At 46.2% G+C, this 22,259-nt stretch overlaps 1 protein-coding gene across 1 annotated transcript in view; it reads left to right on the top strand.

Annotated features, from left to right (window-relative positions):
* Positions 1 to 22,259, top strand: part of LOC109415596 (homeobox protein Hmx) — a 232,438-nt gene that overhangs the window by 193,341 nt on the left and 16,838 nt on the right. The window contains exon 2 of the mRNA XM_029862047.2: positions 15,425 to 15,540. Coding sequence (XP_029717907.2) covers positions 15,425 to 15,540 — 116 coding nt within the window. The remainder of the gene's footprint in view (positions 1 to 15,424; positions 15,541 to 22,259) is intronic.

Below are 22,259 nucleotides of genomic sequence, written 5' to 3'. Positions count from 1 at the left end.
GTCCGGACTCGTCGAGAGCCAATATGATCGTGTGTGATCAGTGCCGTTTATGGGAGCACTTTGATTGCGCTGGCGTGGAAGAATCCATGCAGAGCCGGCCGTTCGTCTGCAAGCAATGCAAAAACCTGGATACTGCAGGTTCCACTATCTCTTCCCGTCTACGATCCCACACAAAACGCATTCCGTCTGGTCAGGCATCGGAAGGTAAGTCCGTCTCGAAAGCTGGCAGTAAGAAATCATCGGTAGCCTCGAGCAGCCGGTCGTCTGTGGTCAAAGCACGGCTGGAATTAATCGAGGAAGAAGCAAGAGTGAAGCAAATAGAGCTGGACGAAGAAGAGGCGCTTATGAAGTTGGAACGGGAAGAAGCACAACGTCAGTTGGAAGTGAAGAAGAAACAGCTAGAAGAGCAGAAGAGACTGGCAGAGGAAGACTCAATTTTGCGGCAGCGAGCATTGGAAGCGGAAAAAGTGCGACTGCTGAAGCAACAGTCGATCCGACGGGAATCACTGGAGAAAAGAAACGAAATCGTGTTACAGATTTCCGAACGTGGCAGCGTAGTGGAGTCAATGACGGATTCCCAAGAAAAGGTGTCGCAGTGGTTGGCAACCAATTCATCTCATGGGATGACCGAGGGGAAAACTCTGGGGATTCAACGTGGTCCTCAAACTGAACTGGTTCCTCCGGCCCCCAGAGAAGTTCCGAAACAGACCATCGAAGCACCTATCGGCAGTAAAGGCATCTCGAAGTTACCATCACCGGAGCCACAAGCTCAAGATGCGAGAGGTTTCCATCGCTCATCCTTCGTTCTTCATTCCGAACTGGTCAGCGAACATCAACGGAATCAGCTTCCACCGAGGCGAGTCGTTAGTTCTAGGGAGGTTCGTTCGTCCACCGTCCGAGAGCCTTTCCAGCAATACGTGTCTTCTTCGAGGCCATTCCATTCACTTCCCGCGATGGCCTATCTCCGTACACCACCAATGAATGTTTCCGACGAGCCACGAGGAAATTTCAGTCAAGTTCACCAAGCGTATCATCCAATGCCATCTTGTAGCACCCCCAATCGATACAATGCTCTACCGAATCTACAACCAGCACCACACCATTCGCTAGATCTACAGGGAGCTCACAGGGGCACCCTACTGGAGCCTGTCGATCTTCCAAACGGTCTGAACAGAGAATCTACGCTGGTTCGTCCACCTCCATTTGTAGCGGAAAGTCGTGCAATGCAGCACGAGCCACCAGGTGTTCTTAGTCCCCAGCAAATAGCGGCGAGGCAAGTGGTCGGGAAAGATTTACCATCCTTTAGTGGCAACCCGGCCGACTGGCCACTCTTCATAAGCAGTTTCGAGCAGTCTACGGTGGCTTGTGGGTACTCTACTGCAGAAAACCTTGTGCGTCTTCAGCGGTGCCTTACCGGGCATGCCAGAGAGGCGGTGCGTAGTAGACTTCTTCTGCCGGGAAACGTACCACATGTTATTAGTACGCTTCGCACGCTTTATGGTCGCCCTGAACTGTTAATTCGGTCGTTACACGACAAAATTCGAAGAACTCCGGGACCGAGACACGACCGACCGGAGTCAATCTTGGAATTTGGTTTGGCGGTGCAGAATTTCGTCGATCATCTTCAGGCAGCGGATCAGGAGGAGCATTTGGCCAACCCGATGCTCATGCAGGAACTAGTCGAGAAGCTTCCAGGACCCATGCGGATGGATTGGGCCATCTTCAAAGGTCAACATCAACGTGCAACTGTTTCAACGTTCGGCGAGTTCATGGCCAGGCTAGTTACCGCGGCTAGCGAAGTGAGCTTCGATCTCCCGGGTCTACCAAAAGGACCGAGCACCGATAATCATCAGAGACCGAGAGAAAAAGCGAGAATACAGACTCATGTGAGCGACAATCCCGCATCTCCATGGTCAGCGGTAGTAAACAATCGAAAGCTGCCAAAACCGTGTGCAGCGTGCGAGCGCGAAGGCCATAGAGTGGCCGACTGCTCCGTGTTCAAACAACTCAATCTGAAGGATCGGTTGCAAAAAGTGCAGGATATGGGCTAGTGTCGAACCTGCCTAAACAATCATGGCAAATGGCCGTGCAAGTCGTGGCAAGGATGTGGAATCGAGGGGTGTAGACTCAAACATCATACTCTTCTCCATCCAAATTCTGCTCCCACAACATCGACGCATTCGGTGAATGTATCAGCGAACGAACGTCCATCGAACGAAGGCTATACTCTATTTCGAGTTCTACCCGTCGTACTCTACGGCAATGGCAAAAGTCTAACGGTTTTCGCATTCATTGATGAGGGCTCACAGATTACAATGCTGGAAGAGAGAGTTGCCAAAGAGCTGGGCATATCAGGCCCTCGAAAGCCACTCACTCTTCAGTGGACGGGGAACGTAAACCGCAATGAACTCAATTCGGAGGAGATTAGTCTGGAAATAGCTGCGAAAAATAGTAAGAATCACTTTGAACTGCGAAACGCGCGAACAGTAAGCTGCCTACTACTACCAGCCCAGCGGCTTAACTACAGGGAAATGGCCGCCTGTTTCCCGCATCTCAAAGGTCTTCCCGTTGAGGATTATGATCTAGTGCGACCTAAATTGCTGATCGGTCTAGACAATCTACGGCTCGGAGTACCGCTAAGGATTCGTGAAGGAGGACCGTTCGATCCCATAGCCGCAAAATGCCGCTTGGGATGGAGCGTATACGGTCGCGCCTCTCCAACCCCTATTCCAAGGGCGATTGTAAACTTCCACACGGCTGCAGCAGCGACTTCTGACGACCTCCTAAACGACCAGCTGCGAGATTACTTCACGTTAGAAAGTCTTGGCGTCGCCGCTCCGAACGAGAAGCTGGAATCAGAAGAAGAAAAGAGAGCAAGGCAACTTCTCGAGGAAACCACACGACGTACGACGAGTGGATTTGAGACCGGTCTGCTATGGAAGGGTGACGATCCGGTATTTCCGGATACGTATCCCATGGCCGTTCGGAGAATGAAGGCATTAGAGAACAAGTTTCGTGGAGATCCAGCGATGATGCAACGCATAAGCGAACAACTACTCGAGTTCGAAAGAAAGGGCTACATACGTAAAGTTGACGAAACCGAGGCAGCTACTATCAATACGCAAAAAACTTGGTTCCTGCCTTTGGGAGTCGTTATCAACCCGAAGAAACCTGGGAAAATTCGTGTGATCTGGGACGCTGCTGCCAAAGTGAGCGGAATATCGTTTAACTCTTATCTGCTGAAAGGTCCTGACCTACTCACTCCTTTACCCAAAGTTCTCAGTGGATTCCGTCTGTTTCCGGTCGCAGTGTCCGGAGATATCAGAGAGATGTTTCTCCAGATAAAGTTACAAGCGTGTGATAGGAACGCCCAAATGTTTTTGTTCCGTCATCATCCCGAGGAGCCGGTGCAGATCTACGCAGTTCAGGTCACAATGTTTGGCTCTACCTGCTCGCCGTCGTCTGCCCAGTTTGTCAAAAACGCAAATGCCGAGCAGTATGCACTACAGTACCCACGGGCAGCTGCCGCTATCAAGGAGCACCACTATGTGGACGACTACCTGGATAGCTTCAGAACTGTCCAAGAAGCGATTCAGGTGGTGAATGATGTAAAGCTGGTGCACTCCAAGGGCGGTTTCGAGATTCGAAACTTTCTATCAAACGAAGACGAAGTTTTAAAACGAACTGGGGAGATCGAACCAGATTCGTCGAAAGACTTCGCTCTTGTGCGCGCTGAAGCAATCGAATCAGTTTTAGGGATAAAATGGATTCCGGCGGAAGATGTATTCACGTACACATTTGCTATGCGTGATGATTTACAACACATTCTCCACAAAAACCACACACCAACGAAACGAGAGGTCCTGAAAGTCATAATGAGTCTCTTCGACCCCTTGGGGTTTGCTTCATTCTTCCTCGTGCACGGCAAGGTGTTGATGCAAGATATATGGGCTTCGGGTATCGATTGGGACGAACAAATCAGTGAACACCTATGCATCCGCTGGCAGCAATGGATAGCTCATTTCCCGCAACTGGATACCTTGCGCATACCTCGTTGCTATTTCAGCTCTCCGTTTCCCAAAAATTTCGATCGATTGGAAGTGTGATACCTATCGTGGAGCGTAAGTATGGTAACCCTATGTGTTTATATTAGTATTGGTTAATGGTTCATTGATTGCGGTTGAGCGATACAGTGAATGAATACCAAGCCTCATTCTTTGGTACAATCTAGCGTGCGTCGGTCACCACATATTGGCGTCGAGGTGAAAAGTTTTAAGAAAATCGCGGTAAAGCCGGAAAAATAAGTGCGACTTCGTCGGAAATTTGTGAAATTAAATTGTCAGAAACAATTGGGGTAAATATTTGTGTATCCTGAGGAAAAAATATGCATTCTCAACCGATTGGCATTTTTTTTTCTTGTCGATAGTGAATGGAGCGTGGGTTTGCAGTAGAATAAAAATGAAAAAAGAAAAAAGCCGAAACCGTCAGTGAAAAAAGTTTATTGCGGAAAAAAAATCAATTCTCCATTACTGTGAATATTAAGAAGCAAAAGGAAAATGCACCAGTGAAAATAAAGTGAATGAAAATGGATGAAAGTGATTTTCTGATTCAGATAGCGTGGGTTGAAAAAGAAGGAAGAAAGAGACGCGGTTGAAAATGAGTGGGATTTGTGGTAGTGGGAACGCGTCGGTCGATGAGCAAGTGTGAGTGTGCAACCGTAATGAATCGACCTGGTGATTTAGAATATTTGTATTTAACGAAGACACGTGTATGAATGGCGGGAAAAAAATGCGTGCAATAATGGGTGATGTGTAAGTATGGGCGCGAAGATCGACTCTAGCAGCCTAGCAGTGTGAATGATCGTCTGCCGGATGCCTGACATGAAATGCGCTGCGCATGCATGCATGCTTCTGTCGTCCCCGTTACTAAGGTATGTACGTAAAATTTCCATTTCACAAAAATGTTGCTGCTGAACAGGTAAATTCCTAATTCGTTCAGAAAATTACGATGTATTTCGTCAATTGAAAATAGCAAAAGTTTTGTGCTCTAGTGTGGTTGAACATGAGCTGATCAGCATATACCTTCTAAGGTTCATGCATTCTAATATGAAAATATATTACACACATTTATAACAAACACATGAATGAATCCTAGTATGATGAGATTCGTGTATTAGTATGAATGAATCGCAGCGAAATTGAATGGTGTTTGCACACAGATGTGCAGCTCCGTAGAATGGAGGAAATGAGACAGCAGAAAGCTAACCTCTAAACTTCCAGCATTTGCAATAGGCCCCGTGCCCATTGAATGTTCAATTGCTTCGCCTCGTCACATGCTCGATTGTTTTATTTTTTTTCTAGCGCTGCCAGAGATAAAACGGGTGCTCGAGAGGGAAGCAAAAGAGCGCATAGAACATGATTTTAGCGCACAATTTCGAAATTGTTAGTATCGTTTTTTTTTGTCATTCCGTTTACCAGCTGAACTGAAGTAAGCAGCAAAAATCACCACATGCAGCAGCCGACGGTTCAATATCGCTCTGCAGAGCATTGCGTGAGCGTGTATGAGTGATCAGTTATTGGGATTTTCGCTAGAAACCACTAAAACATTTGCGTACGCGTGTTGTCGAATTTGATAGCTGTTTTTAGTATGTTTAGTGGTGGAACCGAGGAAAATGAATGCGTTAGGTAGAAGTGTGATTCAACTCAATGAACGGCAAGTTTTGGCATGAATGGATGTGACCAAATTCACCGACACACAAGTTCGTTCGATCAGTGCGCCCAGTATTGCTGAAATTGCGTAATGTGATTAAATTCACTGGAAATAGGAAAGGATTGCAATGTGAAAATGTGATGTGATTAAATTCACTGTTGAAACGCGCTTGTGTATTGTGATTGAATTCACTGTTTTTGATAGAGATTGCGAGTGCGAAATGTGATTAAATTCACTAATGAGGAGAACAGCTTGTAATTTGAATATGTGATGTGATTAAATTCACTGTTGATATGTGCTTGTACGATGTGATTGAATTCACTGTTTATGAATGAGAGCACGAGTGCGATATGTGATTGAATTCACTGGTAATAGAGAAAGTATGTAATTTGAATGTGTTGTGATTAAATTCACTGTTGGGGTGCACACGGCAGGGAATGTGATTAAATTCACTGTTTATGGAAGAGATTGCGAATGCGAAATGTGATTAAATTCACTGGTAATGAGAAAGGATTGTAATGTAAATGTAGCAAATGTGAAATGTTAATAATGCTGTAATGGATCTTTGGAAAAAAAAAATGCTGATTGGTTTAGAATTTTCCAAAATACAAGAAATATTACGAAAAAAAAAATGTTCACAGGCAAAATGGTAGACGTTGAACAGGAAATCGTCCAGCCGGTTTCGTTTTTCAGTCCTGCGTCGTACAATTTACCGCAGTTCAAGTTTTCCCATCTGCCGTCATCTGAAGTCAGGAACGCGTGGATCGGATGGATTCGATGGTTTGAAAATGTCATGGCTGCGACAAACATAACAGACGGCAAATGTCGAAAAGCACAGCTATTGGCAATGGGTGGCTTTGAACTACAGGGGGTATTTTATGGAATACCTGGAGCGGACGTTGATGGTCAAGACGGTGAAGATCCATATGTCGTGGCAAAGGAAAGACTCACAGAACATTTCTCCCCCAAACAACATGAAAGCTTCGAGAGGTTCCAATTTTGGTCAATGTCTATGGACAAAGACGAACCAATTGAAAAATTCTTACTGAGAGTTCAGCAGAAGGCAGAGAAATGTGCGTTTGGTCGAAATGAACAGGAATCCCGTCAAATCGCCGTGATTGACAAGGTCATACAAAATGCTCCGGAAGATCTACGTCGAAAGTTACTCGAAAAAGAACAACTTAGGCTTGACGACGTATCGAAAATGATCAATGCCCATCAATCAATCAAACATCAAGCGTCTCAAATGTCTACTCGACCAAACCCTGTCGATGTTAATCGTTTGGTTATAAAGAAACCTGGAATTCCATTTTACAAAGACTCTGGCGTACCTGCATACAAAGCGAGATGTTCACGGTGTGGAAGATTACAACACCAGGAGTTCGAGAAATGTCCTGCGCTGGATCGAACTTGCCATAGATGCAGGAGACTTGGCCATTTTCAAACGATGTGCAAGGCAAAAGTGGAAAAAGATGTAAGTTGAATATGAGACGAATTAAACTTTTTTGATTTTAATCTATGATTTTCTATTAGCCTGCTAGTGCGAGAAAAAGGAGATATTCGCCGATGCGAGGAGGTCAGGCAAAACGATACAAATCTGTACGAAATGTTGAATCACGCGAAGAAGACGGCGTAAAATCGGAAGATCTTTCAGTGTACAAAATCACTGATGAAGATGATGAATTTATTTCTTGTCGTGTAGGAGGGGTTGACATTGACATGCTGATAGATTCGGGCTCAACCTACAATCTAATCGACGATACCACGTGGGAACTACTAAAACTCAAAGAAGTTGAGTGTCACTCTCAAAGATTTGATACCTCTAAACGCTTTCTTGCATATGGGCGAGTACCATTGAAGCTACTCACAGTATTCGATGCGGAGATCGAAATTAGAGATGGACCTGACGTTATCTCGACTAACACGACTTTTTATGTGATTAAGGGAGGCCAACAATCACTTTTAGGAAAAGTCACGGCCCGGAAGTTAGGAGTGCTTCGAGTTGGACTACCCAGTACCTTCAAAGAAATCGTTGGTCGCGTCGAAGAAACTAAAGTCTTCCCAAAAGTAAAAGGCTTCAAGTTGGTGCTTCCTATTGATCGAACCATTCCACCTGTCATCCAGCCGCTTCGACGATGTCCAATTCCGATTCTCGATCAAGTCAAGATAAAGTTAGATGAACTGTTGGAAAAGGGCATCATTGAACGGGTTACTAAACCCTCGTCATGGGTATCCCCTCTAGTGCCTATTATGAAAGACAACGGCGAACTAAGATTGTGTGTGGACATGCGGCGGGCTAACCAGGCAATCCAGAGGTTGAACCACCCTTTGCCGGTATTTGAGGACCTCCTAGCCAAGTTTACAGGAGCGAAATATTTCACCAAGTTGGACATTCAGCAAGCTTTTCATCATGTGGAACTAGCCGAAGAAAGCAGAGACATAACCACATTCATAACGAATTGGGGTTTGTTTCGATACACACGTCTATTGTTTGGAGTCAATTATGCACCAGAATTTTTTCAAAACCTTATGGAAAGCATCCTTGCTGAATGCAAGAATACGGTGGTGTTCATCGATGATATTTTTATGTGGGGTGCTACTGAAACGGAGCATGATGAAGCAGTAAAGAAAACGCTGTCTGTGTTAGCCTCTCATGGTTTAACGCTCAACCTCCAGAAGTGCAAATTCAAGAGGAGGGAAACTGAATTCCTCGGTCATAAACTGTCTGAAGATGGAGTACTACCTGCCGATTCTAAGGTGAAATCCCTGCTACTGTGTCGAGCCCCACGTACGAAAGAAGAACTGCGTAGCTTTCTCGGCCTTGTGACCTACGTCTCCAGGTTTCTTCCGAATCTCGCAACTTTGAGCCATCCGTTGAGGGCGCTTCTGAAAAATTCAAATCAGTTTTGTTGGCTTTCGGAACATCAGAAATCATTCGATTCCCTTAAACATCTGATTGGAAATATTGACTGCCTAGGCTATTTCGATCCAACCGATCACACCATCCTAGTAACCGACGCTTCTGGAGTTGGTCTCGGTGCAGTTCTAGTACAAATCCATCAAGGCAGAACTCGCATAATCAGTTACGCATCACGCAGCTTATCGGAGACAGAACAACGGTACCCACCAATCGAAAAGGAAGCCCTTGCGATTGTGTGGGGGGTTGAACGATTCAAGGTGTACTTGCTGGGTATATCGTTTGTACTGGAAACGGATCATCGTCCATTGGAAGTACTGTTTACGGTAAATTCGCGTCCGACAGCGCGAATCGAACGATGGATGCTTAGATTGCAAACCTTTAGGTTCAAGGTTGTCTACAAAAAAGGATCGTCGAACATTGCTGATACTCTCTCGCGTCTTGGCTCTCACGTTAAAGATCCCTCTTGGCAAGAAGAATCGGAGGTGTACATCCGGAGAATTGCTGCAAACGCATTGGCAATTTTACAACAAGAACAATCGAGTGCGGATTATGACAACGAAACTGAAATTGCAATTCGGACTGTTCAAGAAACTGCAGCGATAGATATTTCAGAAGTAATCGAGGCAACAAAGAATGACGCAGAGCTTCAAGCGGTACTGTCTTCTATCATGAAAGAAGATTGGACTTCTCCTATCGTCAAGCAATATTCTGCGTTTCGTTGTGAACTTTCTTTCGCTAATGGTTTGGTCATGCGTGGATCGAAACTAGTCGTACCTTCTATTCTTCGGGAGAGAATGCTTTTGCTAGCTCACGAAGGTCATCCCGGCCAGTCATGTATGAAACGACGTCTCCGCGACCGTTGCTGGTGGCCAAACATGGACCAAGAGGTAGTCAAAGTCTGCGAGAAATGTGAAGGATGCCGCCTTGTACAAATACCCGATCCTCCGGAACCGATGGAGCGTAGACCATTGCCCGACAAGCCATGGGTTGACATTGCAATTGATTTCCTTGGACCATTGCCGACAGGGGAATACATTTTGGTAGTGGTGGATTATTTTAGCAGACACGTGGATTTGGAAATCATGACTTCAATAACAGCCAAAGAAACTATTAAGCGAATGGCAAGAATTTTCGGACTTTGGGGCGTACCACGTACAATCACCCTGGATAATGGGAAGCAGTTTGTCGCTACAGAATTTGACGATTTCTGCAAAGTAAAGGGAATTCATCTGAATCATACTACCCCGTACTGGCCCCAGGCCAACGGCGAGGTAGAGCGTCAGAACCGATCTTTGCTCAAGCGGCTAAAGATAGCAAATGCTTTGTATGGCGACTGGAGATCCGAGATGTCACATTATTTAGAAATGTACAATAATACACCTCATTCCACAACCGGAAGATCTCCAAATGAGCTACTCCAAAATCGACGGCTTCGTTTCAAGTTTCCAGAGGTTGAAGATTTGTCAACGGCGATACTTTCATCAGAACACAGAGATAAGGACACTGTACAGAAGTCTTTGGGAAAGGAGAGAGAAGATGCTAAGCGCAGGTCAAAGCCCAGTGCGATTGGCACTGACGATGTGGTACTCATGCGCAACCTACACCCAACCAACAAGCTCTCGACCAACTTCTTAAAGGAGAAGTTTACGGTGGTAGAGCGGAACGGATCAAATGTAAGAGTACGATCAATGGATACAGGTAAATCGTTTAATTCATGTTGAATCCAAAACGAAGACGTTAATTATTATTTTTACAGGCAAAGAGTACGACAGGAATGTTTCCCACTTGAAAAAGATTTCAGGTACGGTAACTGGACAGGAAGATAATCATTCTTCAGAAGAAGAACGCATAGAACCTGCAGTTCTACGTCGTTCTCAGCGTAATCGTAAGTCACTAGTTTCGTAATACTGGTCTTAAGTGTTAATATACCAGAAATGAAAATAATTATCCAGCTCTAAGTAAAATACATCTAGTTCCATAACAAAAGTATTTAAACAAGAATTTATTTTATTTATAGAAAGGGGGATGTGATACCTATCGTGGAGCGTAAGTATGGTAACCCTATGTGTTTATATTAGTATTGGTTAATGGTTCATTGATTGCGGTTGAGCGATACAGTGAATGAATACCAAGCCTCATTCTTTGGTACAATCTAGCGTGCGTCGGTCACCACAGGAAGTACACGTCCTTGTCGACGCCAGCGACTCTGCGTACGCTTGCGTGGCTTACTACCGACTGGAAACCGAAAACGGAGTTCAAGTATCGTTGATCTGCGCCAAAACCAAGGTGGCACCACTTAAGGTGCTGTCAATCCCTCGTCTGGAGCTGAAAGCGGCCGTCCTAGGTGTTAGGATACTGGAATCTATTCAAGGGTACCATACCTATCAAATCAGCCGTCGTTTTCTGTGGAGCGATTCTAGCACCGTACTGGCCTGGATCCGTTCGGAGCATCGTCGGTATAACAAGTTCGTAGCGGTTCGTATCGGCGAGATCCTTACTGTGACTGATGTGAAGGAGTGGAAGTGGGTACCTTCTGGGATGAATTCGGCTGACCTCGCTACGAAGTGGAAAAAGGGTCCAAATTGCAGCTCTACCAGCTCCTGGTTCAGCGGCCCATCGTTCCTTCATCAATCAGAAGAATTCTGGCCTCAGCAAACGCTCTCCACAACTACGTGTGAAGAACTTCGACCCAGCCTTTCCCATGTTACAACATCACCGTTGATTGACGCTAGTCGATTCAGTCAATGGTCCCGACTGCACCGGTCAATGGGCTTCGTGTTTCGATTCATTGAAAACTTACGCCGTAAACGACGAGGTGCTGATCTACAACTGGGTGTTCTTCATCAAGATGAGCTACAAAAAGCTGAGGTGATACTGTGGAAGATTGCGCAAGCTGAAGCTTTCCCCGAAGAAATCGCCATTCTATCGGAAACGCAAGGTCCTCCGAACACGCGTCACCGACGCGTCGCAAAATCTAGCCCAATCTACAAGAACTGGCCCTTCCTTGACCAGCACGGCGTACTTCGGCTACGTGGTCGAGTCGGTGCTGCAACCTTCGCACCGGCTGAAGCTAAGTTCCCCGCTATTCTTCCAAAACAACACCCAATTACTTTCTTAATTACTGACTGGTACCACAGACGTTTTCGCCATGCCAATCGAGAAACCATCACCAACGAGATGCGACAACGCTTCGAAATAGCTAAACTCCGTTCCTTAGTGGCGAAGGTGGCGAGAGACTGCATGATGTGCCGAATAACACAGGCCCTTCCTTGCCCTCCGGTTATGGCGCCTCTACCGGCCGCCAGACTACAAGCGTTCGTGCGGCCATTCACTTTCGTCGGAGTGGATTACTTTGGACCGATATTGGTCAGAGTAGGAAGGAGCAACGTTTAACGATGGGTAGCCCTTTTTACTTGTCTAACCGTTCGCGCGGTTCACTTGGAGGTAGTCTACAGCCTTTCCACCGAGTCCTGCGTCATGGCGGTGCGACGTTTCATATCGCGCCGGGGATCGCCAGCAGAATTCCACTCAGACAACGCGACTTGTTTTCAGGGTGCGAACAAGGAGTTGCAGAAGGAAATCGAAAAACGGAACAACGGCCTCGCTGCTACATTCACCACGACCAAAACACGGTGGTCTTTCATCCCCCCTTCGGCACCACATATGGGGGGTGCGTGGGAACGTCTCGTACGTTCCGTCAAGGTAGCGATAGGAACCATAGCGGACGCACCTCGTAAACCGGATGACGAAGTGCTCGAGACAGTTTTACTGGAAGCAGAGGCCCTGATAAATGCACGACCACTCACGTACATTCCGCTTGAATCGGCGGACGAGGAAGCCCTCACTCCCAACCATTTTCTCTTGGGGACTTCCAATGGTGACAAGCTGCTACCAACCGAACCAGTGGAATCGCCGGTGGTACTACGGAGGTGCTGGAGACTTGCGCAGACAATCACACAACGATTTTGGGAAAGATGGGTGAAAGAATATCTTCCAGTGATCACTCGTAGGTCAAAGTGGTTTGAAGAGGTACGGGACATATCAGTTGGAGATTTGGTGTTGATAGTAGGCGGAACGGCAAAAGACCAGTGGACTCGAGGACGTGTAGAAGGGGTAATTCCTGGACGTGACGGAAGGGTCCGTCAGGCCTTTGTCCGAACAGCATCCGGTATTCTTCGTCGTCCAGCAGTGAAGCTGGCAGTTCTCAGCGTGCTGGAGAAAGGTGAACCTGATGCGGAAGTCCTGAAGGAACCGGAAGCGACTAGGATTCACGGGAGGGGGGATGTCACGTCACCCCCCTGCAACAGTTCAACTGTGGCCTGAAGATACTGTGGTCATACGAAGGGTCGACTGATTGAGCCAACACATTGACCGGGCATAGCGTAGACAGAAGTAAAGAGTAATGAGATGTTTGGAAGGCAAACGAAGTGGACAAAAACAATGACTATGTGATTTGATGTGTTATGTCGAGTTAGCATGCAGTTCTTATCCTAGCGATAAATTGATTATTCTACTACGAAACCTAATGAAAATAGTGCTAAAATACTTGAGCTAAAACTAAATTGGTTATTCTAGATGTTAAAAGGTATTTTGTGTTGAATTATTTACAATTTGTCATCATATTTTGAATTATTAAAAATCAGTGAACTAATATTATTGTTGTAGCCTAAACAGGACATTGATCAGTAGGACGTAAACATTCAAGCCAAAATTGCTTAAATCATTGTGAATTAGATAGAGGATGAAGACGTAAGTAGCAATTACTATTTTCTAAAACAGGCAAACTGATAAAACGTATATTTATAGTACGGATAATACGTTGAATTCGATCCAGTAAGATCGTGATACGATACCTCTCCGAACTGAGAGTTCACCAAAATTTGTAAGTTGCTCTGAATTCCTTTAAGTATCATGCTAATAAATCTCTGTTTTAGCTTTAAGCTCACCATTCATAAAAACTGGTTTGCTAATCAAGATTTGGACGAACTCCCCACAACAACTATCTTTCTAGCCTTGCGGGCTCCGCCAAGCAGCTCCTCGACTGACGGCTGCCTCACCCGCTTCTGTGAGTGCTTATAACGAGCAGTTGCCATACCTTTTGGATTTCCTGCGAAAGCGAAGGTCTCCGTCTGGGTAGACTTCGTAACCTTTACTTTCACTGGTTCCGCCGCAACTGCAGTATTCACGAGTCTCACGTGATCCTGCTTGGCATCGTCCATCGACCTATAAAGTGATCTTGCCAAGCTGCTGCTCAGCTCGATCGTGGGCAGTCCTTCTCTCTTTTGGTTGATGGCCTTATCAACCACGTTCGTTCCAGTATCGGCTGGCTTGCAGAAGAATTGATCGGCAATCGAAATGGATTTATTGGAGGATGCAGACCTGCTCCCTTCCTTGATAATTGGAGGTGATTCCCAATCCTACACTACATGAATTTCTCCTTCGGATAGGTGTCTGTTGAGCAGATTATCCTTCCAATTAGGCATTAGAGAAGTAAAAAGGGGACTGCTGGAATCCAGTGAGGTACGTAGAATGGAGTCGACGGAACGAATAGTTCAACGAGGAAGAAAGAGTGATTTCGAATCAGCAGAGAACCCCTTCTTCAGAAGATAAAACACCACCTAGATGAAGCAGAATGTGAGGAAGTGAAACTGTTATTTCGTGCTTTAGAAATACGGAAGTTCTACCAGAAGCCCGACGTATTCAATGAATGGCCAGTAAATGAATATTAAATCATGGAAATTTGAAGAAAAGTTCGAAAAATCTCTTGGTAATATTCTAACTGATTATCTGGAGGGATATTTGAGAAAACTATTGTCTGATGAATGTCAATTTTTGAGTTCTATTCATTTATGTAAACAGTTTAGTTTTGGGCACGTATCTGAATGCATCTAGAAGTTTAAAGTTCTGATCATAAAAAACAGTCTCCAATGTGCTACCAACGACAACCAATTTCGGTTTTCTTTTCCATTGTGACCAAAAGACAAATCTGACCAACCAGCAATGGCATCCCGAGAAGAACAGCAGTCAGCAGTAGCAAATTTGTTGCGAAAGGGATAACCATTACCGGATGATGGCTGCTGCTCTTCGCCGACTGTTAATGGAGAGCGGTTCTCCCTTTTCTTTTCCCCGGATAATGTCGTATTCTGAGAACATCTTTGTTTTCGTCCAAGTTTACCGGCATGACGGTGTAGATGAGGACGACGGTGGTGGCGACGACGACGACGACGACGACGACGACGACGACGCCGGAACGGCATGGCATTGCTTCCGGTTCGGAGGTATCGAAGGCGAATGGGAAGTTGGGTAGGGACTGATGAACAACAATCACAGCCTTGCCACCGACCGACCGACCGTTGTTCGTTCTTCCTTCAGTTATTCGCTCTGATGCGTTCGAAGCGGCATTTATCTAACTTCCATCATTTCCCCCTTTGTTATGCCTGCCAAGTAGAAAATCGTGCGGCTAATACCCCCGAGGGAATAGGTATTAAGATCTATTATAACAATATTCAGCCACCACATCGCCGCCGTAGAGTTGGCTTGGCATGCCCTATCGAGAATGTGAGTCGGTCGAAAAGCCACAGAATGTTGTTGGAAGTGTGAGCGGCGCGGGGGATGCGGAGGCTGCTTGGCCTCTTGACTACTTTGAGTGGTTTATTTTGTAGAATCTTTGCGCTTAATTACTCCGCCCTTCGGGGGTTGGGTAATGTTCCGAAGGGGTTTTGTGTTGATCTTACCTTCTAGGCTTCTGTATACTTCATCTCTTTCTTACTCTGTTCTTGGTTTTCCATCTTACAGGTTAGGAATCATGTCGCACTGGAGTGCGATAGCGAATCGCTATGCGGCGGTTTTCCCTCCCGGATGGCCTTGGCCCCCAGCTTCCCATCGGATGCCATTTCACAGCCCAACCAACGGTAAGTGGTGCTCATTTATTTATGTTGTAAAACTGGTGGTATGGTGATTTGTAAACTATATTCTAAATGTAATAGAGATATACAACTTTATAGAGGAACTGGTATACAGCTCCTTGACGATTTAGCATTATTCGCTTCATGTACGTCTAAACAGAACGTGCATAAGGCGCCGTCCTCAAATTACGTAACACTCTAGAGGAAGGGTGAGAGTACGGCTGAGCGTTTCAACCTATCCAAAAAAATTAAGGGGTTTCATACAAAAAATAACGTTACAGAGGGGGGTGAGTATTCCGAAAACTTAAGAATGCTTTTGGTCTCAAAGAACACTTGCATTCCAAACTCCTTCCAGCACTTAGCCGGAGGTGACCAGCCAGCGTCAGTACCGCCGACGAATGGACTGCAACAGCATCAAGCAGCTCTTAATCATCAACCGGGAGTACAATTTCATCTACAGCAGCCGCCGTCGGTCCTAATCAACAATTCTCCGTTCATGCAGACTATAGTTCGCAAGCTGGTTCAGTACCACAGCAGTAACAGAAAAATGTTTCGTTAGTCGATCCGGTGATCCTGCAATTTTTTCAGTAAATTTAGGAGCAAATCATTCTGCATTTTCAACAGCAGCAGGCTATCCTCACTCAGCGGTTGGACGTATTCCGGACGGCGATATCAGGCAATTCATGTTAGTGTTCCTAAAAATTCGGAGCAGACTCGACTCTCTGACGAGTAACATTCGTAAACTCCGGTACGTACCAGAACAAAACGTCACATTTGGCGGATGGTACATTCGTTATGAGAATTTGTTCGCCAAGGACGCCGTTCGACTCGATGATGAAGCCAAGGTCAGGTTGTTGCCACGGAAGCTAGGCACATCGGAACAGGAGAGGTACACCAGCTACATCCGCCTAAAGAGTCCTAACGAGATCAGGTACGACTACACGGTGAGTAAGTTGAAAAGCTTACTTGAAACACCAGAGTCTGTTATCAGTAAAACTAAAAGGTATCGGTGCTTGCAAGTCAAAAAGCAAGTCACGGAGAACTACAAGACGATTGCCTATCGAGTGAACAAACTTTGTGTCGAATTCCAAATTAGGAAGCTCTAGGAGGACCTGTTCAAGTGTCTTATGTTCGTCTGTGGGCTGAAGGCGGAAAGCGACGTGGAGATCAGGACGATGTTGCTCAGCTGCGTTGAAGAGCGGGACGACGCGAACCTGGAGCAGATTTCGGATGAGTGTCAGCGGCTTCTCAACATCAAGCATGATACGGCGATGATCGAGACATCGTCTTCATTGGCAAGAGTGCCAGCAGTGCAGGAGGAGTGTGACAGGCGGGACTTCCGTTTCGGGAAAGGTCAAGATCCAACCACCCGAAGAGCACCGGTCCAGCAATGCCTTGTTGCCTACTCCAGAGACTGTACTTTCAGGAACAACCAATGGAAGGAATATGGTCAAATCGATCACAAGAACGAATACTGCTCCAGCGCGAAGAAAATCAAGTCTACTACAAAGCGGTACATAGAGAAGCAAGCGAACACAAGAAGTGTGCAGGTGAAGAACATCCGAAAGCGACGAAGGTTTGTGAAAGCGGAAGCCAACGGCAGGCTAGTATGTCTGTAACTTAATACTGCGTCGGACATCAGCATCATTTCCGAGCAGACATGGCAGAACATCGGGCGGCCTGCATCAGGTCCAGCGATAATCCAAGCTGCTACAGCTTCGGGGAAACCCCTGACGCTACAGTTTCAGTGTAGCTGCTAATCATCATCAAAGGGGAGAAGCGCACTGGTCAATTGTACGTAGTCCAGCAGCAGCTCGTGCAGCTTGGGCTAGTTCTCATCGATGCGTCCAATCTCAGGTCGGTACCCATGCAACCGGGTGAAAAATACAAACCATAACCAGGGTGCACCAGGGCAAGCCCGTGCACAAGGGGGGGGGGGGGTTTGGGTGTTAAACCCTCCCCATTATCGACGCTTTATACACTAGGCGCCCCTCCGCCTTTTGCCGAAATTGGCAAAAACCCCTCCCTTGGCGCCACTTCTGTGCACGGGCCTGCACCAGGGTGCAAGGTCATTCGGGAAAGATGATCTGGTCTACGCCAAGGTGCACTCAACCAATTCCTGGAGATGGGCACTAGCGGTTGTTTTGGAGAGGATCGGAAACGTCATGTTCCACGTGTGGATGGAAGACAGCCCAGACAACCAGTAATCGTATAGGATGTTGCATAAGATGATAAAGTGGAGGCCATATACGTGCATGTCTCCATTTAGGCGCATGTTAAATGTACGCATATCGCCTCCACTTTAACATCTTATTCAACATTTTTTACGATAACTGGTTGTCTGGGAGGCGTATGCTTCGGTCACAAATCAACCAGTTGCATAGGCGAACTTGTACCGACCACACACCGGATCTCAGCTTGATTCCGTCCAAGGCCGGCAAATATCAGTTGCTTTTGGACATGCTGCTACAAGCCTACAATCTGCATCAGTCAAGTCATGCTCAATCAGCACGCCATTCTCCGCCACGTCCATCTTTGCTACCAACTTCAGCACCATCTGTTCCAGTGGCACAGATGCCATCGACGCTTGCAGCACCATCCGAACACTCGTCTCGACTGCAAGTTGCACCAGCTCAACCGAAAATGGTCTGGGTGTCTTCAGCCTCGACGGAGACTCGTGAGTCGTCCTCTGTGTCAGCGTCAACGTCCACATTCCCATCATCTTCGGCAAGACGCTCGACAGAGTTCATGTCAGCTGTATTAAGAGGGGTTCCAGGTTTTTTTTTCAACCGCGTACATCCAACGCACTCCAGACCAAATAATCGCTTATTCAACTGCAATGTTGCACAGTAAATTTAAAAACAAAAATCACCTTGTTTTTATCCATCCATGGTCGAAAACGAGGTAGATATTTTTTTTTGCGATCGGATTACTTTATTTCCCACGAATCAGCCAGATTAGTTTCGCTTGAAAACCATGTTCTCGTTTCTTTCCACTGAATCCTTACACTCGCGAAAGGATCATCCGTAGGTTAAGCATCGGGTCCGCCCTCAAGGATTCTTCAAGAAGTCTCAGTTTGTTGAACAGGATACGTGACAGTATCGTGTACGTCAAATTTAGATCCCGCTGTAGCCATTACCATATCTTAATAGAAATCTAATGAATTGGTTGGTTGGTAATATTCCACTACTTTATCGTGTAATTGTCAGTCACGTTCTCAAGCCTGGGCTGGGCAGTAGACGTCCTGACATCCTAGACTAGCTCATTGTTGTGTTTCTCAGGGTCGACACTGTTCCAACTAGAGTTGACTAACGATCCAGTACAAGTACTAGTTTGTCACGTAGTGACGTAGAAATCTGTCACGTTAGGGTGACGGGCATGCTCCTGGATGGGTACTCTTGGATTATCTTGGGCATGGTCGTGGGGCGTTACGTGGTCACCACTGGCAAAAGTTGGTCACGTGATATCCTGGACACGGGTAGTAGGATGAGGCGCGGAGCAGGTTATCCCTGCACATTACACCTCATACCATGACGTCTTTGTGGGATGCGTTGAGTCTTTGAAAAATCACCCGTGTTCTAAATATGAAGGCCATGCTGCAGTTACATTTTTTACACTTCGCTTCTTCTTAGTGGCATCAGGTATTAAGGTCCCGGGGCCTGACGAAATCAAGAAGGCGTAAAGGTGTAGGTGCCAAGTGCGAGAAAGGCGACGCGCTCTTCATCAACCGAACAACCGAAGTACTCTGACGTCTTGAAAGCGATGCAGGTAATAGCAGGTGAACTTAATGCCTGGGCCATGGAATTGGGAATCCGTTTCACGAACCAGTGAAGTCAGATCTTGCTAGAGACACTGGCAATACTAGATGTCGACCTGTCTAATGTCGGTACCAAGAGTACCTTTAGTCGGAACGGTGCGGAGTCGATAATTAACGTTACTTTTCGTAGTCCTGGCCTTACAAGTAGTTCGAATTGGAGAGTATACGATAGCTAAACTCATAAAGATCACCTGGTGGTTCGCTACAGTATCGACTACAACAACAGCAGGCAGCGGAAAGAGGAAGAGGCGGCTAGGTCAAGGCCAAGCCACAGGTGGAAGACCTTCGATGAAGGGACGAGGCGATTCCACCCTAGAAATGGGAGACCACCTGCGCCGCGCCTGCCTACGAGCTAGGCACCGGATGCAGTGAGCACGATCGGAGGAAGAGCGAAACGAAAGGCGGATGGTGTTCGCCGCTGCAAAAGCCGCTCTGAAGACCGAGATAAGAGCAAGCAAAACGGCCTGCTTCGAGGCTCTCTGTCAGAGTGAATCCATGGGGTGATGCCTACAGGGTCGTGATGGCCAATACGAGAGATGTAATGGCCTACATGAGCGAGCACTCATGCATTGGTGACTTATCTACTAGGGATGACCGTATCAATCATGGAGTTGCTGGATATCAGAAGTTAACATTGAACAAGATTATCAAAAACCAAGCACTTTAAGCAGTTGCGTCACACTAGTGGCACTTTACGCGAAGGCTGCCGATCCCGTAGGATATTCCAGGAATTGCGCTCAACCAGTTACTTGTGTGGTGGACGACGAAGACCGAAAAGCTAATCGATACATACACAACAAGAGGGCAAACCCCAGCCCCCGCTTGGCATCGTAACCTGAAACCCTTTAAATGAGGAGCTTCATGGTCGACGTGTAACCGTTTTGTGCTTAGCTTGCAACTTCGGGAAAGAAAGTCGGAACTGGTGTAGAAAGGTAGAAAGAATAGCATTTATAAACTCATGTTTCACTAAACTAATCCTTCCAATTAGCTTTCTGGCTGAGTGCACTTTCTGGGTGCAGACTAGGGTAGGGTTGTACGAGAGAGTACACTTTTGTTCGATGGTAAATAGAAATAGCAAAGAATGAGCTTAGGAACGAAAAGGCAAACAGGTTGGATGCAAATAGGATCAAGAACATTTTTTCTTAATTTTGGACAGAGATGCAGAACACAATAATAGGCAATAAATTGAAAAAAAAAAAATCTGTTCGAGAAAGTCGTTTTAATCAAAATTGTTATCGTCGTTCAGCCTACTGCGATCGATAATTGAAATCCTTCCGTTCCACTTCCTAAACATCGGGACTGCCAGTTGACAACCAATTAAGTCTGTGTTAAACGGTTTGCTTGACATAGTTGGGCTGCCCTCGTCTTGCAGGCAGCAGGCTTAGACTGGGCTTCTCGTCCGTGGTTGTTGGCGGGCGAGGTTCGCCACAAAAGAGTAGACCCGACGAGGACCGGTTAGCAAAATTGCTGTCGTCAGGTGCGATGTGGAAAAAAGGCGACTTGCCTAAGGAGCTTATCATTCGAGAAATGGCTACCTTCACATTTTTCCTCGAGCGTAAGGGATAGAAAATTGCACTCAAAATTTGAACCCCCGTATGGCTTCCCTCAAAAGCAGTTTTATTGCCAACACAACAAACTACTTTTGCCGCCATGTGTCGCTTCGGTTCCACTTCAGGTTCAGGTATCAACGACACGGCTACTTGGATCTGACGCGCTCGTTGTTGCACACAGGTCGACCACCGCACCGTCGGCAAAAGTGAGTGTGGAATTTGGTTCAACTGTGTGGTGAATTATTTGCAAGGTTAGTTCGTTTACTCTTTGCTGAAGTGGCATCGACGTGGGGCTTCGTAATCGGACAAATTTAGACGGAAGTGGAAAAACCGCTCACTTGTTTAATTGTGTTGTACACCTCAAGTGGTGTCGTTGAATGGATTTCTGTTGTGGCTAAAGGATTGTAAGGATGCCTCGTTCGATCAGTGTTTTGGTATATTTTCTTTTGGAAAATAAACTTATGTGCTTAGTGATCCTTACTTGACACTTGATGAGCTACAACTATAGAACAATGAACGAAAAATTTGTTATCTGAATTGAAATGATTCAATGAAACATTTTACTGCTTTTCATTCAACTAAACTCATGATTATTTTTCAAATAACGTTACAAAAGGTTATTGGCCGATTTTGTAATTCGCTACATTAGCGTTACACTTTTTGGCTCCTCGTGTTTTTGCTAGCGCAATCACGGCTTTGGCGTTTCTTCATTCCTCCATCACTTTCCAGGTGTCGGCGGTAATGCACCGATATCGTTTTGGGATCTCAGCTCACCCAAATTATACTCGCCGGCGGTGACATTTCTTCTGCGTTGTCACCTTCTGGAATATTCACTGTACGGTTCTCCAGCTGCTCGACGAAGAACTAAATCGTCTTTTGGTCGGCGTGTTTTAAAGCAGCGCCGGATTTTCTCCTGCTGTTGATAGATCTTTGTAATGAACAGACGGATCTCACGGAAACATTGGTCGGACAACAAGAAGGCTCCGTCTCCATTTTTGGCTAATGTTGTAGATGCGTGCGATTTGATTTTCCTTGATGGTATTACGGGAACCCTGTGTCACTTGGGTCGACTCTTGATCCAACCGTGTTAGTTTCTCTCAGTCTGTCTCTGAAACATTGGTAAGCATCGCTGGACAATTCAAACTCCGTTTATGTATGTATCGGGAATCCACCACATCGCATCAGCTGTTGCAACTCCTGCCGAGCATCAACTGCTTCTTCCGAAAGGACATCAGCGACGAAACAGTCATTTCGCACTATTTTCGCAGTTGCAGCCTGCCACCTTCGTACAACTGACTCAAATACCTGGTGACTAGAAAAGGTGCAGAGGCAGTCCCGTACGTCACGGCTTGTAACTC

Source organism: Aedes albopictus, chromosome 1, assembly GCF_035046485.1.
Source record: "Aedes albopictus strain Foshan chromosome 1, AalbF5, whole genome shotgun sequence".
In the NCBI taxonomy this organism is placed as follows: Eukaryota; Metazoa; Arthropoda; class Insecta; order Diptera; family Culicidae; genus Aedes; species Aedes albopictus.
Note: the sequence above shows the minus strand (reverse complement) of the source record. Positions and strands in the feature narration are given on the sequence as shown.